The sequence below is a fragment of the Accipiter gentilis genome, chromosome 11 (assembly GCF_929443795.1).
Source record: "Accipiter gentilis chromosome 11, bAccGen1.1, whole genome shotgun sequence".
Classification (NCBI taxonomy): domain Eukaryota; kingdom Metazoa; phylum Chordata; class Aves; order Accipitriformes; family Accipitridae; genus Astur; species Astur gentilis.
In genome coordinates, this window is record NC_064890.1 from 22,899,532 (window position 1) to 22,922,921 (window position 23,390).

The 23,390-nt window shown below is 44.0% G+C and overlaps 1 protein-coding gene across 3 annotated transcripts in view; it reads right to left on the reverse strand.

Moving 5' to 3' along the window:
* MAPK12 (mitogen-activated protein kinase 12) overlaps positions 1-17,286 on the reverse strand; it is a 41,883-nt gene extending 24,597 nt beyond the window's left edge. For 2 of the 3 annotated variants that reach the window (XM_049813808.1, XM_049813807.1), the window contains exons 1-4: positions 17,049-17,286; positions 16,045-16,174; positions 6,031-6,089; positions 3,405-3,516 (exon numbers count right to left, since the gene is read on the reverse strand). In XM_049813808.1, the coding sequence (XP_049669765.1) occupies positions 3,405-3,516; positions 6,031-6,089; positions 16,045-16,174; positions 17,049-17,164 (417 nt within the window). In that variant the 5' untranslated portion in view covers positions 17,165-17,286. Of the gene's footprint in view, positions 1-3,404; positions 3,517-6,030; positions 6,090-16,044; positions 16,175-16,836; positions 16,883-17,048 lie in introns of those variants that run through there. The other variant, XM_049813809.1, reaches the window with a different exon arrangement.
* Positions 17,287-23,390: the final 6,104 nt, after the last annotated feature.

The following is a 23,390-nucleotide window of genomic DNA, read 5'->3' on the forward strand; positions in this document are numbered from 1 at the left end:
TGCTCCAGCTAAGTTGCTACTTACTGGGAGAGCTACAAGATGAAGCTTTCCTACACAGTTCAAAACTAGACAAATCTGAAAGGTCCCTTCTAGCCTTTTATGAATCCTTTCATAATTTCACAGTGTAAAATACTTGCACATTACAAAAAAAGGCACTAGAAGACAAAATCAAGCAAAGGTGGCAGGAGGCCTGCATGATGAACTAAGAGCTCCTAGGGAAACTGAAACATAAAAAGGAAGCATACATGAGGTGGAAGTTGAGTCAGGTCACCAGCAGGAACGTGGGGACACTGTCCAAATGTGCAGAAATGGAGTTAGGAAAGGTGAAGCCCACCTGGTGCTGAACCTGGTGAGGGCAACAAGAAGGGCTTCTACATGCACATCAGGAACAGAAAGAAAACTAGGGAAAATGCAGGCACACTGCTGAATGGGGCAGAGCATCAGGTGGCAAGGGGCATGGAAAAGCCAAGGTACTCAATGGCTTCTTTCCCTCCACCTTTACTGGTAATATTTGTGTTTTGGGTTTGTGTGGTGGGTCTTTTGGTAGCAGGGGAGGGGCCGCAGGGCCGGCTCCTGTGAGAAGCTGCCAGAAGCTTTCCCGGCTCCGAGTCAGAGCCGCCTCTGGCCCAGGCCAAGCCCATCAGTGATGGCGGTATCACCTCTGGGAGAACAGAGTTAAGAGGGGGAAAAAAATCACTGTGCAACAGCAGCCAGAAGAGAGGAGTGAAAATATGTGAGACCCCCAGGTCAGTGAAAGAGGGGGAGGAGATGTTCCAGGCGCCGGAGCAGAGATTCCCCTGCAGCCCGTGGGGAAGACCCTGGTGAGGCAGGCTGTCCCCCTGAAGCCCAGGGAGGTCCACGGTGGAGCAGATCTCCACCTGCAGCCCGGGGAGGACCCCAGGCCGGAGCAGGTGGGTTCCCGAAGGAGGCTGGGACCCTGTGGGAAGCCTGCGCTGGAGCAGGCTGTGCCTGAAGGACTGCACCCAGCAGAACGGACCCACGCTGGAGCAGTGGAAGGACTCACGTTGGAGAAGTTCATGGAGGACTGTCTCCCGTGGGAGGGACCCCACACTGGAGCAGGGGAAGAGTGTGAGGAGGAAGGAGCGGCAGAGACAACATGTGATGAACTGACCACAACCCCCACTCCCCGTCCCCCTGTGCCGCTGTGGGGAAGGAGGTAGAGAATTTGGGAGTGAAGTTGAGCCAGGAAGGAGGGAGGGGTGGGGAGAAGGTGTTTTAAGATTTGGTTTTACTTCTCATTATCCTGTTTTGGTTTGATCGGTAACAAATTAAACCGATTTTGGGTTTTTTCTCCAACCGGAGTCTGTTTTTTGCCCGAACCATAATTGGTGAGTGATCCCTCCCTGTCCTTGTCTTGACCCAGGAGCTTTTCATTGTATTTTCTCCTCCCCATCCCACCGGGGGGGGGGGGGGGGGGGGGGGGGGGGGAGCAGTAAGGGAGTGGCCTCACGGTGCTTTGTTGCCAGCTGGGCTTAAACCATGACAGTGCACCAAATCACAGGTCCCTGAGACCACTGGGCAAGTCTGGAGCAAGGAAGAGTTACTCTCAGTGGAGAAGGATCAGATTAGAGAACATTTAAACAAACTAGAGAGACACAAGTCCTTGGACCCTGATGAAATGCACTCATGAATGCTAAAGGAAGTTGGCCAAGGTCATTGTGAGGCCACTCAATAATATGTGGAATGTCATTTGATCAGGAGATGTTCCTTATGATGGGAAGAAAGCAAGTATTGTTCATGTCTTCAAAAAGGGCAAGGAGGAAGAGGATCAAAGAACTAAAGGCCAGTCCAGATACAGCTCTCTCCCTGGGAAGGTAATGAGCAAATAATTCTGGAAACCATTTCCAAACATAACAATGACAAAGATGTGGCTGACAGCAGCCAACATGGATTTACAAAGGGGAAAACCATGCCTGATTAACCTGTTAGCCTTCTATGATGACTAGCAATGGGAAAAAACTGAAACACAAGGATTTCCATTTAAACATAAGAAAAAATTATTTTGCTGTAAGGGAGACTGAACCCTGGAACAAGTTGTCCAGAGAGGCTGTGGAGTCTCCATCCTTGGAGATACTCAAAATCCAACTGCACAAGCTCCTAAGCAGCCTGCTCAGTTTGACCCTGTTTTGTGCAGAGGGGTTGGACTACACAGTCTCCAGAGGTCTCTTCCAATCTCAGCGATTCTGTTAAAAGGCATTAAAAAGTCATTTTCTTTCAGCAGACTCTGTTCTGACATCTTTCACAGATGTTTAACTCGGGCGCCTATTAGTTTGGGCTTGTAAGTGATTTATCTGTGCTACTCTCAGCCACCTCTCACTCAGATTTGTCACTAAAAATCCACAGTCCTTCCTCTGTCAAAGCTATCCCAGACTTGGAGATTTCAGGGATTCTTTAACTTTACATGCATGTTATGCAAAGGACATATACTTTTCTATTTCACAGAAAACATTCAGACATCTGGCTCAGAAAGGTATTTCAATATAATCCCAATGATTTACCTATTTAAATTTAGCAATGAGCTAGTACTTTGCAGAACTGGACTTTTAATACACAGGGACCAAACTAGCACTTGCTGTGGTCCCTGAACACTTCCTAAAACCAGTGTGAGCACTAGGAGTCAATTGGGCTCACAGTCCCTCTCAGGGTCAGACTTTCACCCCAAAATACCACACCTACAGGTTGATAGATATGTACGGTACATATACACCATACCTATAGGTATGGTATAAATATATAAACACACACATGCATCCATACACCCCTCAACCCCATATATATACACACACATATATACATACATATATATGCTCCTCAGAAGAGCACAGAAAGATATTACAATTAAGAGCAAGTTGGGTACAGAGTGACTTAGCAACAGTGTGTCAGACCTACATTGGTAAGCCATGGAAACAGTTTCAAATTAGAGAAATTTGAAGCTGATGACATAAATGAGGGCTCAAGTCAAGGGGAGTCCTGCCTCAGAACTCAACAGTGGTTTCATTCTTAGCCTCTACGCTCTCCAGTTAGCCACACTATGAGGTGTGGCAAAGCAGCACCACAATCAACTACCGGGGAAGAAGGCAACTAAAAATCACAGCAGGGACTTTCTGGTGTACTCAAATAGGGAAACCAAGGTCATCCTGGATCACTGTGCTATATAGATCTTGAATGACTATCTTTTCTTTTTTGCTTGAAAAAAGCCACAGATGAAACCATCATACAGGAAAAAAAACAGATAACATTTATCATCACTAAACAACTGCTATGCAGAATGTCATTACTTCTACTATACAAGGCGAGATAAATTTTATCCTGCTATCAAATGATAAGTATTTACAGCTCTCCATAATGGTTTACTAGGAAAAAAGATTGTAGAAGCGGCAAACCTTTAAGCCTTTCAACATCTGATATACCAGGAACTGGATTCGGTCTTCAGTTAGTTTCTCATGCTTCATTATCTTACTCAAGTCTGTTCCCATAAATGGCATGACAAGGTAGCTTAGGAAAAGAACAAAAAAAAAACCAAAAAAAAAGGAAAGAAAAAAGGACAGAATAACTTTAATTTCTTAAATAAATTGAAACATAATTGTATGTTATAGTTCAGCGACAATATTAAATTATAGATCATTCCATTTACCAAGCAATTCCCTTATCATCCCCCTGCCCTCCAAGTTTCTCTGGTTTTATCTGTTTTGTTATCATAAAGAGGTATTGCCCAACCCTGACATTGAGTATGGAAAGTTGCTAGTTATCAGAAGAGTGCAGATTCTGAACTAGTTAGAAAGAACATAACCAAGAGCCATGTGATATTTCAGACACCTACAGAGAAAACGAAGACATTCACACAATGCTATGTATCTCACAATCATGATCATAGCATTGAACTAGTAGCAACTAAACTGCCTAGATGGTTCATGTAAAAAGACAAGGTCAGATCTAACAGAAATAGAGATGATCAAATTAGAAGGCAACAATAACTTCCATTAATTTTCACCTGGGATCTTTGGTAGTTAGTAGTGGTAAGAGATGCTAGCAATAGAAAGCTTGAGAATGCCAACCTGGCACTTCAAGGCTAATCTTTACTTAAGATCTAAACCTGTTCTTTGCATTGCTTGTAGTAAACTCATCCTTCAGAGTCTATTCCTAAAGTCAGGTCTGAACAGAGCCAGAGCCAGTTGTGTCTGGCACCTGAGGATAAAGTCATCAGTTTTCCTCTTCTTATGAAGACAAGCAGAAGCATTTTCATGAAGGGAAGAATTAGATGTGATCATTGTTTCATAGCTACAGATTTTATTATTTAGACTTAAATGGGTTTTCTTTGGTTAAAATATGCAAATTATAATTCTGCTGATTTCTACTATTAAACCTGTATGAAAGCTTTATTTATTCCATTAGAATTGTAACTATAAACAAAATAGAAACTGAATATAAAGTCATAAGGGAGATGGGGCACTGATTTAGTCACTAAGAGTTATAAGTAATATTTTCAACATTTCCTAGGTACTAAACATTTTTTCCCACACAAGCATGAGCAGGGAAAGGACTCTTTCATAAAGTAGAGGGGACTTTGTCTTCAGCCTTCGTTAATACAATGACTGGTGGAGTAGAGGAGCAGGAGAGCAGAGTGGCAGGTTGAGGAGGAGCATGCTACCCTCTAGACAGGAGGGCTAGGAGTCAGCTAAGAAACCTCAGGTCTCAGACAAGACCAACCTTAGCAACTGGCTCTGGTGAAACCACCCACCTCGCTTCTGCCGCTTCTAACCACAAATCTGCCTGAATCTGATCTTTATACAATAGGCCACAGACAACATCTCATGACTAGTCAGCAAAAAGAAAGTCTCCCTCAAATTATCCATTTCACCTTAATTCACAAAAGCTGTTTCTCCATTTTAATTTTAAATGTACACACATCTACCTCTCCTCATCTCTCACAGCTTGCCCAAAGTCTTGAAAGCAAATTTTGCCATAGGCTCACCTGTTGCAGTTTCAGTTACAAAAATACCCCTCCTATTTGACTTGCACCTCCAAAACTTGAAGGAAGATTTTAGGGTCCCATTTAAAACACAATGCTTGAATGCTAATCATATACACGTGCATTTTATTCCATATGCTATGTAAAATGCTAGTACAATAGGCAATATAGACAACATCCTTTTTGACTCGATCATTTTGGCCCAAATCATCATTATGAACACAGGGTCCATGTTTTCTGTACTTAGTTTTCTACATTTTCCCATGAGATAGCTTGCTTTGTTAACATATAAATATGCAAGGTTGTTTTTGAAACATAGCTACATTAGATGAATTCCAGAACAGTTCTACAAATGTAACATGAAATCTACATTAAGCCCAACAGGACTTCTGACTACTGTTTATCTAGTGACTCTAATTCACAAAAATTGCAGCAGGATCTACAAGCAAAACAACAGACATGCTAAATATCTTGTGTCTGAGATGCTGCAAAAAGATCAGGAAGATGTATATGCCTGGTGCTAGAAATAATCTATATCCTGTGCTGTTTGGACCACTGGACTGGGGAACCATTCAGGAAGTACAACAAACCACAGCGCAGATAACCACTAAAAAATTCATCAGCATCGGCAGTTTTTAAATAATCCTTGAATTAGGATGGAACACACTGGAGATGTGTTGCGTAGCAGGCATCATCTTCAGTCTACTTGTTTGGGTTAAGAATTGTCTTATCATTTGGGCAACCTGGACCTTAGGGTAAGATATCAGTACTTGAAAGGTGGATTAGGGAATCCACCAAGCTGCCATTTACTAAGGGCTGAAAGAAGTACACACCATCTAAGATAGGTAGCTGGTTCTAATGACAATCTGAAAACCTCAACCTACCAATTCTGAAGTTGCACATAAGAGTTATATTAAGATGAAATTCAGAAAAAAAATCCATGAAGCAACAATTTTGAAATTCTCCATTTAAAAAAGCAACAACCGTTCCTCCTGCACAAGCAATGATGCCCTGCTCCCAAACACAAACTCAGAACTTACAAGTCATTAAACTTCTCCAGTGTTACGTCTGGTGTGAACACATCCAGTATTCCAATGACCTAAAAATAAGGGAGAGGGGAGAAAAAACAAAACATGGATTAATACTGATTTAACACAAAAAAAATCTTGAACTGCATAATAAGTGAAAAAATATAATAAAAACCATTTCCATAGTGAGACATTAGCTACAGGCATAAAGATGGCAGAAAGAATACCTAAAGTAGCGCCTAGGAACACCAGGATTTGTTATGTGTTAAATTTTGTAACTCTGAGGGCTGTTTGACCTTGTGATAAAAAATTTATTTACTTGAACAAAAAGTTCAGAAGCTAACAGTTTTATGTAAGAGGAGAGAGCATCTTTTTAACTTGAACCACTGAAGTGTTGAAAATAAACCAGACAAATCGGTTTATAACCTGAAGCAGTCGTAAGTGCTATTCACTTAGCTGGGCCTGCTGCCTGACAATGAAGAACACTTTAAACATCTTCTAATTTCATTAACAGTGTAATTTAGGTACATAGACTACAATATCTAATTGGGAGTACGGAGAAGAAACTAGAACTAAACTGTTTTTATAAAGAGTAAATTATCAAGAGCTTAATATGATTTACTATGCCTTATACCTTAGCTTCTCCTTAAGAGTATTTTTTGTCAAACAAAAGCATTCTATCACTCAACAGAGAAATAACAATCTAGTAAAATGGTTTTCCCACCACAGTTTTTTCTGCTAATATGGTTTTCAGCAGAGCTATACCAACTGACTAGATGCGTTATCGTAACTGCCAGTGCTTCTCTCAAGCCCATTAAATACTGAGAATTAAATATACAGAACCTGATGCTCCAAAAGACATAGCTGGAGTTGTCTAGAGCCAGATCTCAGCATGGATGCTGCTTAAACCAGCCAGTGCCTAAATAGCACAGGCTTTTCAAGTTGCTTCTTTTCTACTTCTATTACTAATTCAGAACCATTTCTGTCTGCTCAGAGGAAGCCTCCCAAGCCCTGGACTGCTCGTGGTGTTTCCCAGGTGCAGGCTGCCTTGACAATAGGGGCACACAGGGGTTCGCTGGAAAGCAAGCTAAAAGACTAATAGCCTTTATAACCTTGTTCAGACCTATCTCCATGGCCATACAATTTAAGCACATCAGATTATACATCAAACTAAAGCTGTATAAAATCAGAAACTGCAAGAAAGAAACTAGGGGTAATGGCATATTACGTTGTCTGATATTACCATCAAAACACTAAAAGGAGGACTGAAAAATCCACTTTGATAACAGTCAAGATGGATTTTGGACATTACTACTATGTCTTAATTACTCCACAAAACAAGAGTTCTTTAAAAGAAAGTACATGTAAGTAAAGAGAAGCAAGAGCAGAAAAGCAGGAAAAAAATGCAAGAAAAGAAAGGCGACTTCCTTTATAAAAATCTCCAACTGTGATGAAATCCTTACTGCATGTATTTTTATCTTTTCCACATTCAGGAGGAATGACTACAGTTAGCCTGGATATTATAAAAATGTCATAATGATGAACAAGATAGAAAAACTAATAAAGACAAAGACAGAAAATTGCAACTCTTTCTTTGTAGCCACACATATGTTTGGGAAAAAAAAAAAAAAAATCACTAATAATATTTTCCCAAGGACTGTTATACAAAACTAATTAAATAAGAATAATATAACTACCATAAAACAATGTTGTTATTATTTGAAGTAATACCCTCAGTGCTAACATTACAGCAAGAACTTTTTTTAAATTATTTTTTTGCATGACCATTTTACGTAAGGTTTTCCATTTCTGTGTGGAGGCAGGGAGAGAGAGGAATTAGGAAGTTGTATGTGACATCAGTGGAGCATAATGCAGCTCTACGGGCATTTCCTAAGGCACTGTGTGCACTCACACACACAGCATACACAGCCAGAAAAGTTGTGTGCTCTCCAAAGGTTTCAGTATTAAAAAGAAGGAAGTTAATGTTTTAACAGTAATCTTATCTAATATGCACTTCTTTCCCTATTAACCCCCACTTTTTCAGAAGTCCTGCTTGTTTTCCTCAAGGAGGTATTTCCCTACCTTCATTTACCTAAGCAAGAAATGTAGGAAAATAAACTCCATCACATCTGAAAGTGAAAGACACAGGGACGCCACAATAAAAAGAAGGGACACAGCAGAGAATGAAATAGGGTGGCTGCTGTACCGCATCCTTCTGCGCACCAAGGCGGCATCAGGCGCCCGCTGTGAAACACAGGAGCACGGAGAACACGTTTCCACGAAGAACACACCAGCCCCAAAACACACTTAATGAAGTTCACTAACATTTTACTGTTTCTCTATTAATGTAAACAGAGTTCCCTGTAGTTACTTAATGCTGCCTGATATAACATATATATTACTTCTGAGGTAAGGTTGCAAACTCACGGAGACAAGCTTATCATTGCAGCAAATCCTCTGCAGTGAAGAATACCACCGAGACCAACGCTTAGCTCCCACTGAAGGGAATTTTAAATAATGAACCAGAAAACTCTTTTAACATGCCAAGGATTTCACTATACTTCTTTTCCTGCTCTACAAAACAAGCTTTCTAAAAATTCTGAAATCCATTTTAGTGTCCAAAATGGTAAGACATACTAATAGTTAATAAATTTAAAAATAAAAGTGAGGGACCCATTTCCATTTCCTCAGTGATCTTTATTTAATACCCATGCTTTGGGATGATTTTCCTGTACTGGAACAGACTCATTAATATTTCCATTTAGGTCACAGCTTTCTGCAGATATGTTAAGCACAAGGGGGTACAGGATAAAATAAATTCTCGGAGGAAGATACAACTCCAGCTACTTCTTCAGGAAAAGGAAAAGAACTGGACAAAGCGTAGGAAAGTCCCACCTGCATAATATCATGGAAAATCCTGTCTGTCTAAAAGGCTCTCAACTAAATACAGTATTTGTAAAAAACTTTATGATACTGAAGGTCCCAGCACAAAAGTAAGCCACCATAAAACAATTACAAGAATTGTTCGTTTTTTTCATAGTGTGGCCTATATGAAATGTAATGGAGGTATCTCTGAAACCTTCTGTAGCTCTATTTTTTTGGTGTTAATTCAACACATTTACTATCAGAGATGGAAGCACAGCTGAGGAACCAACCCAGTACACTCTGCAATGGGAATGAAAAGCATCTGTGGAAACCAGCTGCAGCACTGCCCTTTCAGGGTCTCATTTTTTTTCCCCATTAACTCTGCCAAATTTCTCAAATGAATTATCCCACAAAGGATGCACCTTGTTTCCTACCGCCCACCTGACTGAAAACCAACGCGGATTTCTGCAGCCTCCACTGAAGCACCTTTCTTGCTCGTAACTCGAGGAGAGAGTGTAATGCTGTGTCTCTCCCATTTTCCTGCACAGCAAAGCCACAGTAACAGCAAAACTACCCAACTACCAGTTTAACATGTTTTCCACAGGTATTCTTTTGTTCAATATATTTACTTTGTTGATTGTATCTCTTCCCTATGAAGCCAGTGGGGGGTGGGTGGCAGAGTCTCCAGCCTTTCTTAATCCCTACCATCCATCTGTCGTGTCCCGTCCCCCCCCAACATTTATACTGACCACCCTGATCAACTTTAACTACTGTCAGCAAATAAATAACAGCTTTGCATTGGTAAGGTGGTTTCTGCCTTTCCCTTCTCAGCTGCCTCTTTTTCCAAACGTTATTCCAGCAGTTGAACACAACAGCAAAGAGCTCCCCATCTCTCTCCTCCCCTGCACTTTCATGTGTTGGATTACTTTTATTCAAGGACCGTTCCACTGCATTTCTGTAAAGGAAAGTTTCTGATGTAAGAAGCAGCAGCACATCAATGAAAGACTCAGATCTTGTATAAATTAATAAGTAACATAGGTTACGTCTCTTATACAGTAAGTGCTGCTTTCTTATGCACGTTACGCATGAAAACACAGTGAAGTTGAATGACTTTGGCACTCGAGCTACAAAAGCAAGTACATTTTTTAAGAGAGATCCCTGATGGGGTGCACTGAACTACATACTATGCTGCATTAAATTTTCTGCAGGGTTAGCTTCAACTTCATGTTCCTGTGCAGTTCCACATCACAGAGCACTTGCATCCTTTTACTACAATAAGAAGTCTCAATCTTTTTAAAATTTTAACTATCCACACACAAGCCTTGCACCACAGTCACCTTTCTTCCTTGTCGATTACTGCTATGTGACACAAGGGATGCCTGCTGATGGACTGAGAACTCCTTTCCTTTTCTACTGCCAGTCAGCACACCGGCAAGCACAAGTCACAGCCACGAGCATCACCACACTCTGCTTTCAACGACCCATATGTAGCACTGGACAGATCCAAATCCTGCAGACAGACACATCTTCTTCTCTGGACTGGATGGCAAACCAAAGAGAAGGTTTAGGTTTCAGTGCTGTCTTCCTTATTTTCATTTACCGGACTAAGGTAATCAGTCTGCTTTATTAGTACCCAAGGCTAGGGTGTAAAGAGATGGCTATCAGCTGAAGCCCAGCCTAGGTGAAACACCTATCAGGCAGGCTTGTAAAAATAAGCAGAAGTGACAACCGATACCACCATGTTGATTTATTGGCTTTTGAGTACTAAAATAAGTGACTCCGGTGTCCTGTTAACTCCCTAGCTGTGCTAAGCTTTCAGCCCACAGAAAGGCAGCCAGGAGTGTTTCTCCCCACAACCTTCTGACAGCAATAAACTATCCAGTTATAACTGTATTTTTGCTTTAATAAGGACCCATAAGGAGATTTGCCATCTCCAGACAGGATTCCCAAATTACACTTTACTGTCACTTGTGTACCCAGAGGATGTGAATTTTTAGTTGATGCATTCCTGCAGGACTTGCTGCGGGAAACCTCTTCTAACAGTGAGCATGCTTTAATCTGTAAAGGCATCACTCATCTACAACTCCCTTGTTGGTCTGTTTTTGTACCCTGCAGAGGCTGTTGCTCTTCCAGTGCTCACGTCAGGGTGGATGAACTGCAAAAGGTGACAGTTTTAAGATTTTCTCAACCAGGAACATAGACTGCCCCACTATTTTCTCTGGAACAAACTCCTGCCTTGGATGACACTGTGTAGGTGTAAATAAAAAGCCTAATATTTTTTCAAAATAAGAAGTCAACAGAATTAAATATTAGCCAACCTAAAAGTGAAGGCCTGCATCATCCTCAGAAATATAACTGTAAAGAGACAGACAGTTTGGTGTCTGTTGGATACCTGAGTTCCTTCCAAAAGGGGGGAAAAAAAAGCTACATGGTTCTCATAATGCAAAACACGTACTGGTCTTCAGATGTGGGAATACACCAGAGAATAATTTCCACTCAGAGCAATGAGTGAGAGCATAATATAGAGTACCTTTAAACAAATACTGCAGTTGCCTCTTACACACAGGGTTTCCAGGAAGAGAAAACATCTGTGGAATATTACCCAACGCAAGAACCGTTTAACGGACATTTGTCAAAAATTTTATGCCAGAAACACATTCAGAATTTAACTTGGTAAAATTGCATTAGAATTCCCATGGGTGCTTATATGTATACATAGGTATACACGTATGTACACATATACATGCATGTACCACACTTTGATAAAATCCACACTCTGTACTGACACAAGACATCAGCACAAGCCGCTGCTTTTCTCTCCCTCTCTTCAGCGCCATCTCCCCTGCCAGCTATTTTGCACTCCTGCTGGAAACTTTAAAACTTCTGTTAGCAAACTGGGAGGCGAGAAGGGCACCAGGACTGGACCAGTACAAGCCACTGTGCAGTTGTTTCAACAAAAGGTGGGTATCGTCGTATCACTTCCAGTCCAAATGCATAATAAAATCCAAGTTATTTGCCAAAGGAAACTAAAGGTTCTGCACCTCCACTTACTTGTCTGGGTTTAGCTTTGCATACACAGCCATCTCCATTAAATTCAGAAGAATACATGAATGCGGAGCTACACAAATGTTTGAGAGCCAAAGCCAGGGCCAAAGATAGCATGCTGGCCATATTTTCACTGTTATTGGTTTTAAGTCAGAGCCATAACAGATAGTTTTAAGGGTCCTCACTTTAACTGAACTCGACAAAAAGCAGCACTACTGAAAAAAATTTTCCTAAAGGTAAACAGCCTGGTCTTCTATACAAGATGCAGCAGATGCCAAAGAAATAATCGAGCTGCTAAGGCTGTAGTGGGATGAATACTTCAAGCTAGCATGAAAAAAAACAAACCCAAAAAACCCAAACCAAACACAGTGCTCTCTTCAATTCTGCTTTAGCTGTTTTTATACCTCATTTTCACACCATTCCCTTTCTTGTGCCAGAATATCTGTTTATGCAGCTACAGAGTGATCCGGCAGCTTATCCCACTGGAAACTAACTTTTCTTTTTGGCAATGTCTGAGGAATTGATCTGGGTTAGACTGCTTCTTAGGCAGTAGAAGTAGTTTATGATGTTTGTGAAACATCCCAGATGCTCTCAAATTAAAAGGCCTACAAAAAAAAATAATGGATACCAGTGCCATTAAAGACAGTGATTTATCTCCTAACAGCCAGGTCTTGTTCTCTTCACATACAACTTCTGCCCCGTGGTCCTCAACACCATTTCTCCCCCAGATTTGTTTGCAAAGGGTTGATGAGAAGTCTCATGCTACCAAGTTTGCACGGTTTATATAGCAATATTCCTCACTACATTTAAGTAATGTCCCACTTGACAGCCATTAGGGAGAACAAAGGTCTAGCATATATAACGAAAGATGGTCGTGCCAGCAACCAGAGTTGCCTCCTCCTGAAAACGTCTAAACAGACAAGCAAACTGACCTGTGAGTTAGCTTCCTTACAAGGTAAAATACAATTCCAATAAAATTCGGTAGGATGGCTCCTGTATTTGTTTTTACAGGACTCCTGGTCATCCTACAACCCTTCCACAGTAAGGACACGAGCATGTTCCTCAAAGGCTCTATAATGGAGGTCATCCAGGGTATTAAGCAGAAGTTTTCCTCCATTTTCTTCACTGAAGCATGACACGCTGATGAATTATATCACTGTGGCACAGGTTTAATGGTATCTCCTGCTACCTTAATGGATGATCAGAGACGCTATTCTTGACACAATGTGTCAGACCATTACAATTTCTTCTGTCATTCTGAATACAGCATAAGGTTAAATAAACTATGATAATGTATTGCTACATGCTTAACACAACACTTCCCCGAAAGCTATGAAGGGCCGAGACGGTCCATCCAGAGGCAATCACGGCGAAACAAACAAAACATCACACTCTTCATGTAATCCAACATCGAATGCATCAAGATTACAGAAGTAGTTTTGAAAGAAAAACAGTTCAGAATAGCGAATTGAATGCAATTTTAACTATCAAATAAACAGAACCTTGAAATAGCTTATATCCTGAAGTAGGAAAAAAGCAAGATGAAGATTTGTACTGGCTGATTAGTGCAATGTTGCAACAATATCCCAAGTCTAATCCACTGTGGCAATACCATCAGACCAGCTATCACACCCCATGTCCACTACATACTTAGATTACCAACACCTAAGACAGAGGTAACAGTGGCATCACTATTTTATTGTGGTCTTTGAAACAATGACTTCAGTTTGATTAATTTTTAATAGCAGTTGTACCTAACCAGAAGGATAGATAACTGCTATTTTTAGAAGTATACTATAACATGTTAGTTAACAGAAAAATCAGGAAAGATACTTCAATCACTGTTCTATTCTATTAATTCCTGCTATAAGGAGATATGCACCCACCTGAGTGGTGCCCATTCAAAACCCCATAGCCAGACCCACGGAAGCCACGATGGTAATGACAGAGAACAGGCAGCTGTCCTGCCACTACTGTGCATATCATCAAAGGCGTGCACAGCACACCGGGGACTGCTGATGTGAATGGGAAAGGACCTTACTGCCTGTAAATCCATCCTTTGGTGGAAATATGCAAAGAAGAGGCTCTTTGACAGAATGGTGGTGGGTCAAAGCAGGGTGGGGGCGTGTGAAAATCCTGAAAATCCTGACGAGGAGCGATACTGCCACTCTGGTTTAATTTTGGATGCGTGGAGTGGCCAAAGGAGTCTCCTGAGATCAGCAAAGGGACTAGAGATCCTAAAAGGCATTGTTGCTATTCCTAATTTACCATGGGCGAAACAACTGACAGAAGGGTGTGAGGCTGGGATGGCAGATGGGAATTCTCCTGATGGGTTGTACTGCCATGTCAGCCTCATCGCGGACGGGTGGAGTAGTCGGCTTCTGCCTCCACGGTGCCTGTGAATCCCTGTAGGATCATTTATTCGGTCTTTGTTCTCTAATGAGTAGATGCCATAATTCATGGTAAAACTCTTCCTTAGTACGTAGACCAGATTCTTCTTTCTGTGGCCCAAACTGTTTCCTAAGACTGTAAATTATTCCCTTCCTTCGTACATATTGATTTGTAACTTTTGCAGATTGTGCTGATGTTCCCCAGAGAGCATTTTCTTCTAGACTCTTTAATTATCAAAGGAATCCATGGAGGGGTTCCAGAGCATTATCCTGAAGGGCATACACCGCATAAAAACCACCAGGAGTGGAAAATGCTACCCAACAGATTATTCTGGGAAATGGAAGAAAAATAATCTCAAAATTCTGGACACAGTTAGGAGCTTGGCAACTGCACGAGCTGCTCTGCTCCCAAATGTTCAGTAAAGAAAGTGCTGAGAGTATGAAAGCCCATGCATGACACAGAAGTTCCCTGCAAATGTTAACTCTTTAACATATACAGCAGCGGTTATGAAACAGTTACTTCAAAGGAATCATCAAGTAAAATGGTCAAATGTATTAAAAGATTCAAACCAAAATGTTAACAGGCACACAGGTTCTACAAAAAGGTCTGTTTTTTTCTGGACAGTCAGGATATCCCACAGATTATTCTTCAAAATGAACCTAGATATTGTTGGTACTCACAGTGTTAATACTGTAACGTTAAATGGCAACGTCTGGCTATTGTTACTACCGGTTTCTCTCATCCTCACTTTCTATCTCTTAGCTTTCCTTGAAGGCCATCTGAATGGAGCTATGCTCTAATCTCCTACATTATTAACATTTTAAACTAGATTCTTACGCATAATTTTAACAACTCCCTCCAAATGCTCTCTCTTCCCCCCCCCCCCCGCCCCACGCATTCTTCATGAACAGCACTTAAAGCCCCTACTGTCATCTTCCAAGGCCACCCTGGGAGCCTTCTCACCTGGAATCCGTGCCTGGATTCCACAAAACCTGTTTTCACACAAATGTCTCCTCCTTCATTTTTTTCTTAAACCGTTAAGCACTATTGGGACTAAGTATCTTTATCTCAATGACACTTTGAACACTTCTGTCTACGGCTGTTCTTTTGCATTACATGGGAATCTGTGCAGAGTTCTGTATCCTGTTCTCTGCTTCTCAGTAAAGTGATTTATTTAGTCATTCAGTAACTTCTCCTGTTTCACAGTACAAGCCCAAAACTTTTAAATGCTTCATGAACGATTAAAAAAACAAAAAAAAAAAAAAAGGAAAACCCTACCCCTTCCCCAAAGATATGCATGTGTACTATAGTCATCTTCATGCAACTTCAGAAAAAAAGAGATGCTGGCACCCAAGACCGACAGGCACAGACCCATGCTCTGCACTCCCCTGCACCTCACAGGAACGTAGCGATGGAGATTGTAATTTCTGGTCCTTAATCTCTCTCGCTAGCTCTGAGAACAAATTCCACTGTGGTCCTAACGTTCCCCACCCAACCTTTCCTACATGGAAGCGAAGTGGTGTTCCCCACAGGACGTTCTAGTTCGCGCGAACTGCAGATAAAGGACAGACAGACAGAAGACAGACACACAGGTCTTGCCCAAAGACTCCCAAATCCCATGCAGCCACACATCTGCTTTGTCCAACTCCACACAACTTTATTTCTGGTTTAGGGGTGTGTAAGCTGTGGCCTTGGGGAGGGATATCTGCTAACGACACGACTCACGTTTTCGTGCTTCATGTGTTTCAGGAGGCGCAGCTCTCGGTAGGCTCGTTTGGCGAAGAGTTCAGACTGAAACGGGCGGTACAGTTTCTTAATGGCCACTTTGGTGCCACTTCTTCCATCGATGGCCGAGCTTTACGGGAAAAGGAAGAGTTCGGTGAGCGCGGACTGAAGCGAGACCGCAAACCCTGCCACCCCACCGCCGCCGGAGAGCGGCCGTGTCCTGCCCTGCGCTGCCCAGCCCTCAACCTGCGGCCAGCCAGGTGCCTGCCTGGCCTCCCTGCGCCAAGGGAGGAGACCACCTCCCAGAGCACTTCGCCTGCAGCCTCCCGCGTCGAGTTTCATTCCTTTAAAGGGCTGCCAGGCCCTGCGATGAAAAGTAGCCAATTTTCGAAAGCTTTAAAGAGGAACATCTGGGAAGGAAGGAAAAAAAAAAAAAAAAAAAGGCAAAAAGCAAACCAAAAAAAAAAAAGAAAAGAATCCCACAAAACCACGACCAACACAAACCCACACCAGGTGTCCCGTCCCAAGGGCCAACGCCCCGCGTTTTGGGGACGCTGCCGCCCCGAGGGGGCCGCACCCCGCGGGCCGGGGCCGGTAGCGGCGGGTAGCGCTCCGCCGGGCCGGGCGGGGGCGGCGCCCCGGGCTCGGCTGGCTCCGGGGACGAAAACCCGCGTGGGACGGAACGCGGCACGCCTGCCGGCTTCCCCGCGAAGGGCCGGCTTCCCCCGGCGGCACAGCCCGGCGACCGGCTCGGGAGCGGGCAGGTGGGCGGCGGGGCCGACCCCCCCTCACCTCAGCCCCCCGCGGGGCCCGGCAGCACCGGGCGGGGCCAGGCCGGGTCAGGCACAACGACCGGAAAAAGTTGGCGGGGAACAACGCGAGAGAGAAGAGAAGAGAAGAGGGCCGGGCCGGGCCGGGCCGCGTCCCGTCCCGTCCCCCCGTCCCGGGGCAGAGGCCGCCGCGGCTCCCCCCCGCCCGGGGCCGCCCCGCCCCGCTCCGCTCACCAGACGGCTCCGTAGGCGCCGGAGCCCACCGGCTGCAGGTCCCGGTAGCGGTCCCGCACTTCCCAGAGGGTCTTGGTGATCTCCTGCCGGTAGAAGCCGTTCTTGGGGGAGGACATGGCGCTGCGGCCCCCCGCCGGCACCCGCCGACAAAGAGCCCGGCCGGGGGCGGGGGCGCGGGGGGAGCGGGAGCGGCCAGCGCCGCCGAGCCGAGCCGAGCCGGGCTGCGGCGAGGGGCCGGGCTTGGGCGAGCGGCGCCTCCCGCCCCCGCCCCGCGCACCCCCCGCGGCAGGCCCGCCCGCCCCGCGCCTCCCCCGCCGGGGCCGGGGCCGGGGCCGAGCCCCCCCGCCTCCCCTCGCCCGGGCACCGGGGGCTGCGCTCGGCGGAGGTGGAGGGTCCCGGCGGGGCTGGGCGGGCGGGTGGGTGGGGGCGGCCAGCCGTCCGGCCCGCCGGTGCCCGGCGGCGGAGCGTGGGGAGGCGGGCAGGTGCCGAGGCTCTGGCTGCCGGCACAAGCCCTTGCCGCGGGGCTGACAGCAAACCCGCCCCGGCCCCCCTCTTTCCGTGCGTGTGCGCGGCGCGGCCCTCCCCTCGGGGCTCGTCTCGCCGTCGCCTCCCGGTCGGGTGAAGGCGCAGCCGCCTCGTCGTACAGGAAGGCGCGGAGCGGTCCGAGGGGCCGTCCCCGGCGGGAGCGGGGGCGCAGGAGCGAGCTTTCGAGTGACCTTCGGGCGAAGGTGTGCGGTGAGGGTTCCCCGCTCCCCGCCTCGGGGTCGGGCCCGGGTTTCAGCAGGGTTCCGCGCAGCCCGGTGGGGAGAAGCGCACACGCTTGGTTCGGCTGCTGGGCGCAGGCGGTGCCGTGCACCGGTGGTGCGATACCACGCAGCTGGAGCCGCAGCTTGAAACGATCGCGGTGCTGGGGCGCGGAGAGCAGCAACCTTCCCAGTATCTCTGTAGCGAATAGGCCTGGACGGGCACGTGTAAGGCAAAGTCCTGCTTTAAAAAATGTTCTGCGTGTTCTCCGTGTGAACAGAATCAAAATTCTTGTCCCTTGGGGTCTGGTAAAGCCTTTGTTTTGTCTGACTTCAGCCCCGAGCAATGTTGCTGAGGCTAGATAATTCAGACTTGCTGTCACTAGAGTTCAGCTTGTGGCTTAGCTTGAAAGGGGCAATCTGGCCAAGGTTCGTGGTTCCTGACGCCTTTTTGGTAGCTGCCATGGGCCCAGACCTTTTCCTGCCCGACCACCGAGTGTGGAAGAGCAGCAGCCCTGCCCAGGAAAACATCCGCCCACCCAGTAGCTGTGTGTTCCCGCGCTGCTCTCTGCTCGCCGGTGACCTGTTTGACTGTCTGCTTTAGGGAGAATGGAAAGCGACCTTCTGACATGTGGCAGGTAATATGGGTCTTCTGTCAAGGGTTAGATTCATGATACGCGTTTGCTTTTAAAATCCACTGTCCCAGGAGACAGTTTTTTTAAATTTTTTTTTTAAATTTCTGACATCGCTTTTATGCCGTGTTTGCCATTCAGTTGATGGCTGGAGTGAAATGTGGTACAGGCAAGGTGAAGGATAGAGCGGCTTCCACTCAGTTTTGAGCCAGTCCATTGGTTAAATTACCTTTAATGACAAATATGTATGTTTCTAATACAGTAAGGATTGGTTCTGCTTTTGATCCCTCACCTACTTTTCCTTTATCCAGTTGTGGCAAAAGGATGCTTTCTTACTGCTTGCTTTTTGTGTAGGCAGAAAGTAGGTGATTTTGATACAGCAGATGAAAGTACTAACCCAGCACCAAGACAATGTCACTCTTGTGCAGAAGCTGAGAATATTACAGAGCAACTCTTGAAAGATACTTTAAATTCATTGGCAAAGTTGGCCAGTGCTGGTTCTCCCATGTTTTTCCTTCATTTAACTATTTAGCTATACTTTGCTATGGATGGATGAGGTGGCAGTGTAGGTCAAATACAGGACTACCTTTCCCATCAGGTCGCACATATAGCAGATGAACTGATAAACTTACTGAAAAGACTAGGAAATCAGCACTGTTGTAACAAGGGAAGCTTTGTCTAATAAAACCTTTAAAAGTGTCTATGAAGGCAGGGAGATGAGAAACTGGGATCCGTCCACAGCTGATAGATCTTACAGCAGCATCACAAAATGCATGAGCCTCAGCATCCTGCTAGGCTTGGCTGGATACATGGTGATGTGTTTTCCCAAAGACAATCTGTTGCAACGAGACTAATAGAATACTACGGCCATATCTTATCCCAGGCAGTGTGTGCTTGACAGGGTAAATTAAAAAAAGGAGTGATATCAGATATTTCTGCTTTTGGCATGTGTCTATTGTAAAGTTTATAGAATGAAAAGGGACCTTCTTCAGACATGGTGAATAAAAGATAACAAATGCATTAATGATGCAAAAATCCCACTTTTCTAATGCTCATCCCATAAAGGGAAGCTTGGCAAGGTTGTTATGAGGAAGAAACATCTGTTTTGATACCTTTGGTTTTTTTGAAAGAGCCAACTTCCTACGCGGTGGATGGTTGTCATCAGCTGCAAAGCATATGAGGTAGATGGGATGCGTACAGTAGTCCTTCTAATCCCTCCCAGGACTGAGCGCTCAATTTACACTCCAGCCTGGATGTGAGGCTGCGGTGCTGGCGCAGGAGCTCTGCAAGAGAGCAGTGAGAAAGCTAACCATGTTTTCCTGAGAAATTCTGCATATATGGAGTCTGGTGAGAGAGTTTGATGGCAACGCTGCTCACAACAAACTTAATTAGCGGTGATAAAAATGGAACCGTGGGCTGGCTGCTGGGTCCTGGGTGAAGGAAGTGCATCTGTGCGGGCAGGGAGAGGGACTGGGACCTTGATCCCCAGTCCAGGCACTGGCAACGTGGATTCGGCAGGGAGAGGGACTGGGACCTTGATCCCCAGTCCAGGCACTGGCAACGTGGATTCGGCAGGGAGAAAGCAGGAGATCATACAAAGTCCTTAGAAAAATCAAGCATCTTCCTACCTTTCTGTCTGTTTATGAGGTATCTTTCACATGGTCATTTTATTCTTGATACACTAACTCATGTATGAATAATTTAGTTCTGTAAAACATACCTTAAATGTCAATAAACACAAAATCTTGCTTAATTGTCAAAAGCTGATTTCTAGAATATTATTTTTTTAACCAGCTTGCTATATCCCCACCTTCAAAAAGTACTCTGTTCATGTCTGCTTAGATATATTGCTGTGGAGGAAGTGAATCCATTTTATTTATTACAAGAAGTAAAGCTTAAATAATAATAAAAAAATATCTCAAGTTTTCATCTGAAAATATTCCAATGCTATTATGTCCCCACCCTTTCCCTGTGGAGCTGCTGCCAACTATTCCGCAACTTTTCTGTTTTTGTCTCTCTGACCCCTGAGCAGGGTGCTTCAGTTCCAGATTCTGTGACATGGAGCAGCCCTGGGGGCCTTGCCATGCTGCAAGAGCAATCAGTCATCAGCAGAAAGGAATAAATACGCAGCACCTATGTGCTTTTTTTTAAAAAAAAAATAATTGTTTTGTACACTGGCCATTTAATTTGTTCAAGAGGTTGTGAGAACTTACTAAGTAACTATTTACTACCCCATTATCCCTGCTTGCTGGAGAGAGGTGGAGGAAGCGAGGCCGGGTGTAGAGGGTATCAGAGAGCTACATATAAACCAACTGCTTTTAACACTCTCCTAACTCTTTCCTCAGAGCCTGCCTAAAAGTCCTCTTCATACTCATTCCTACAATAAACTGTAGGAGTTTAGGTTTTAAACTATCACAGATTGTTGCTGTCTGAGATGGTATTGTGCACGGAGGAATACATCCTCATGTTGAAGAGTTTCCCAACTTCAATGCAAAAATTATATGAAAAGAGTGCTAATGGAGAAAACTGATTGATAGCTTTACTTATTTGTCACTACACAGTTGTGAACATCACCTGTTTAAATCACCAAAAACTTGGTGGTACTCTTACCCATCTTTCCCATCCTCCTTAACGTTGCATTATATTGTTGCATTTCCATCTCAACCTAATGAGGGAGCTGGACAGGACAGGGCGATGGTGTGTTATTTTTGCACAGAATGTAAAGTAACTAGGGTTTATTCTTGATTTGAGGCTTTGGGCTCTATTATAAAATGAGTATGAAATAGGAATATATTATCTTAGTGCTAATCTACAGGATATTATTCTACAAGGAGCAAAGTATGGCTCAGTGGAGGCTGCCAGTTATGGCAGATTTAATGTGTATTTGTCTCAGGGCTGCCACTGTGATTCAGTATTTCTACTGCGTTCAGTATTACTTGTGATCAAATTGGAACCCAAAAGGACTAGCTAAAACCTCTGTGCTACAATACACATCTTAATTTGTGACAATAATTGAAGCTGGGGGACTATGCAAGTGCAAAATGAAGCATCTGTATGCATGCAAGATTGAAGCCTAGTGGAACAGTTTTGCTCATTATGTAGAAATTTCCCGTCTAATGGATTAAGTGTCGGGATTGGTTAGAAGATCAGTGTTTGCATAGGAATCTCACAATATATTCCCTCCTTGTAGTGAAAACGTAGACCCTTTTAGGCATATCAGTTCAATATTTTATCTTAGAGCAGAAAGAAGGTCAGTGGCAGCTACACTAATGCAGCTTTCTGAGTCTCTTGGTACTAGTCCCTTAAAAACCTTTATGCTTTTTGCCTAGACTCATAAATTAATGACACTTGGTACTCTCACTTGTGCAAGTATGCTGATTTTCTAAGGACCAGCTTTATAGAGTTGCGCTACATTCATAAACACTAGCAACACAATTCATGTGTAAGAGAAAGAAGCAGCTGCTTTTAAAGCCAACAGAGGTGTTGCTATTAATTCCTTCCTAAGGATACCGATCCTGCCAAGGCTGAATTCCTTTCTGCTGCTACCAAAGGACACAATTTACCCAATTTACAGTGCAATTCTGTTTTAGCAAGAGCTAAATCTTTACCGCTGCTCATCTGTCAGGGATTCTTGGCCCAAGTCAGCAATTTACAGATGTAGCACTTAAATAATGAGACTTAAATATTTGTGCCTGTTGCTGAATATGGTACTTTTTGAACAGATTCATCTTTGACCAGGTCCTGAGAGTCAGGAAGGTGGAGGTCTGTTTTCTTGTTATGTTTCAGGAGCACACGTGATGGGAAGAAAGGAAGGAAGTGGCTTTTGTATTGACTGCTCCCCACGTCTGTCAAAGGTGCTTTTGATGCCAGCCTTTTGTCCTTGAAAGGGTTGTCCCCTCCTGTCCCTAGGGTGAGCTCGCTGTGTCAGATCCTGCAGCGTACTGACCCTCCTTCCCTCTTGCTTTCATCTTTTGCACCACATCAAAAATATGCCAAGAGCACTAATGGGAATTCTGCCACAATGCTGTGCAATTAATGGCTCTTGCTCTACTGGTGCATGATGTATTTTTTCATATATCAGTGTTGATTGCCTGATTTCCTATTATTTTTCCCCCTATAAATGCCCAAAGTTATTAGTAACCCTGCTGTTTCATACTTCTGTAGCTACTTTGTAAGTTCTGGGAGGAGGGAATTCTGTGTCTGCATGTGATACCCTCCAACGCTGTTGCTCTTCCTCTAAACCACCCATGTTTTTTCTTGCACATTGTAAATTAGAGATTTCTTTAGTCTTGTCTTTATTTCTGGTTTTGGGCTTCAGTGCTGATGAGATAGAGAGCTTAAAAAATAAAGATGCAGATTTTAAAAGAAGTGTAGTGGATACTTACGCATGTCAAAAGACTGAGATGTATGCAAAAGACTTCTTTTTCCTTTTGCAAGACCTTTTGCTTCCAGTGATGATAAAATTACTAGACTTAGGGTTGCACTTAACACTGATTATAGAGGGAGACAATAAATACTAGAAGTCATTTCAGTAGCTGGAGGGATAACAATCTCTTGTGACTGAAAGCTGAAATTTGGTAAATTCAGATTAGAAGTAAATTGTTAACAATGACAGCAATTAACCAGGGAAAGCCCTGGGAGAGTTGTGTTCTCCCCCAGTGGAAGCCTGAGCCACCTCCTCCGCCAGCATCGCCCAGCTGTGCTCCTCTGAGCATCCCTTCTGCGCTCTGCAGGAGTGATAAGCACCCTAATTTAGTGTGGGCTAAAACCTATGACGCTCTCCTCAAATGTACATGCAACGTGTAGAGGACCTACAAAAGCACGATTGTAATAATGAGATTAAGAGTGGTGTCAGGAGATTAAAACCCCACAGTTTAAGCAGGCTCCACTACAAGTTTTGCGAATAAAATTGGGGCCATATAAACAATGCCTTCATTAAAGACATTTATAGGAAATAAATTTTTATA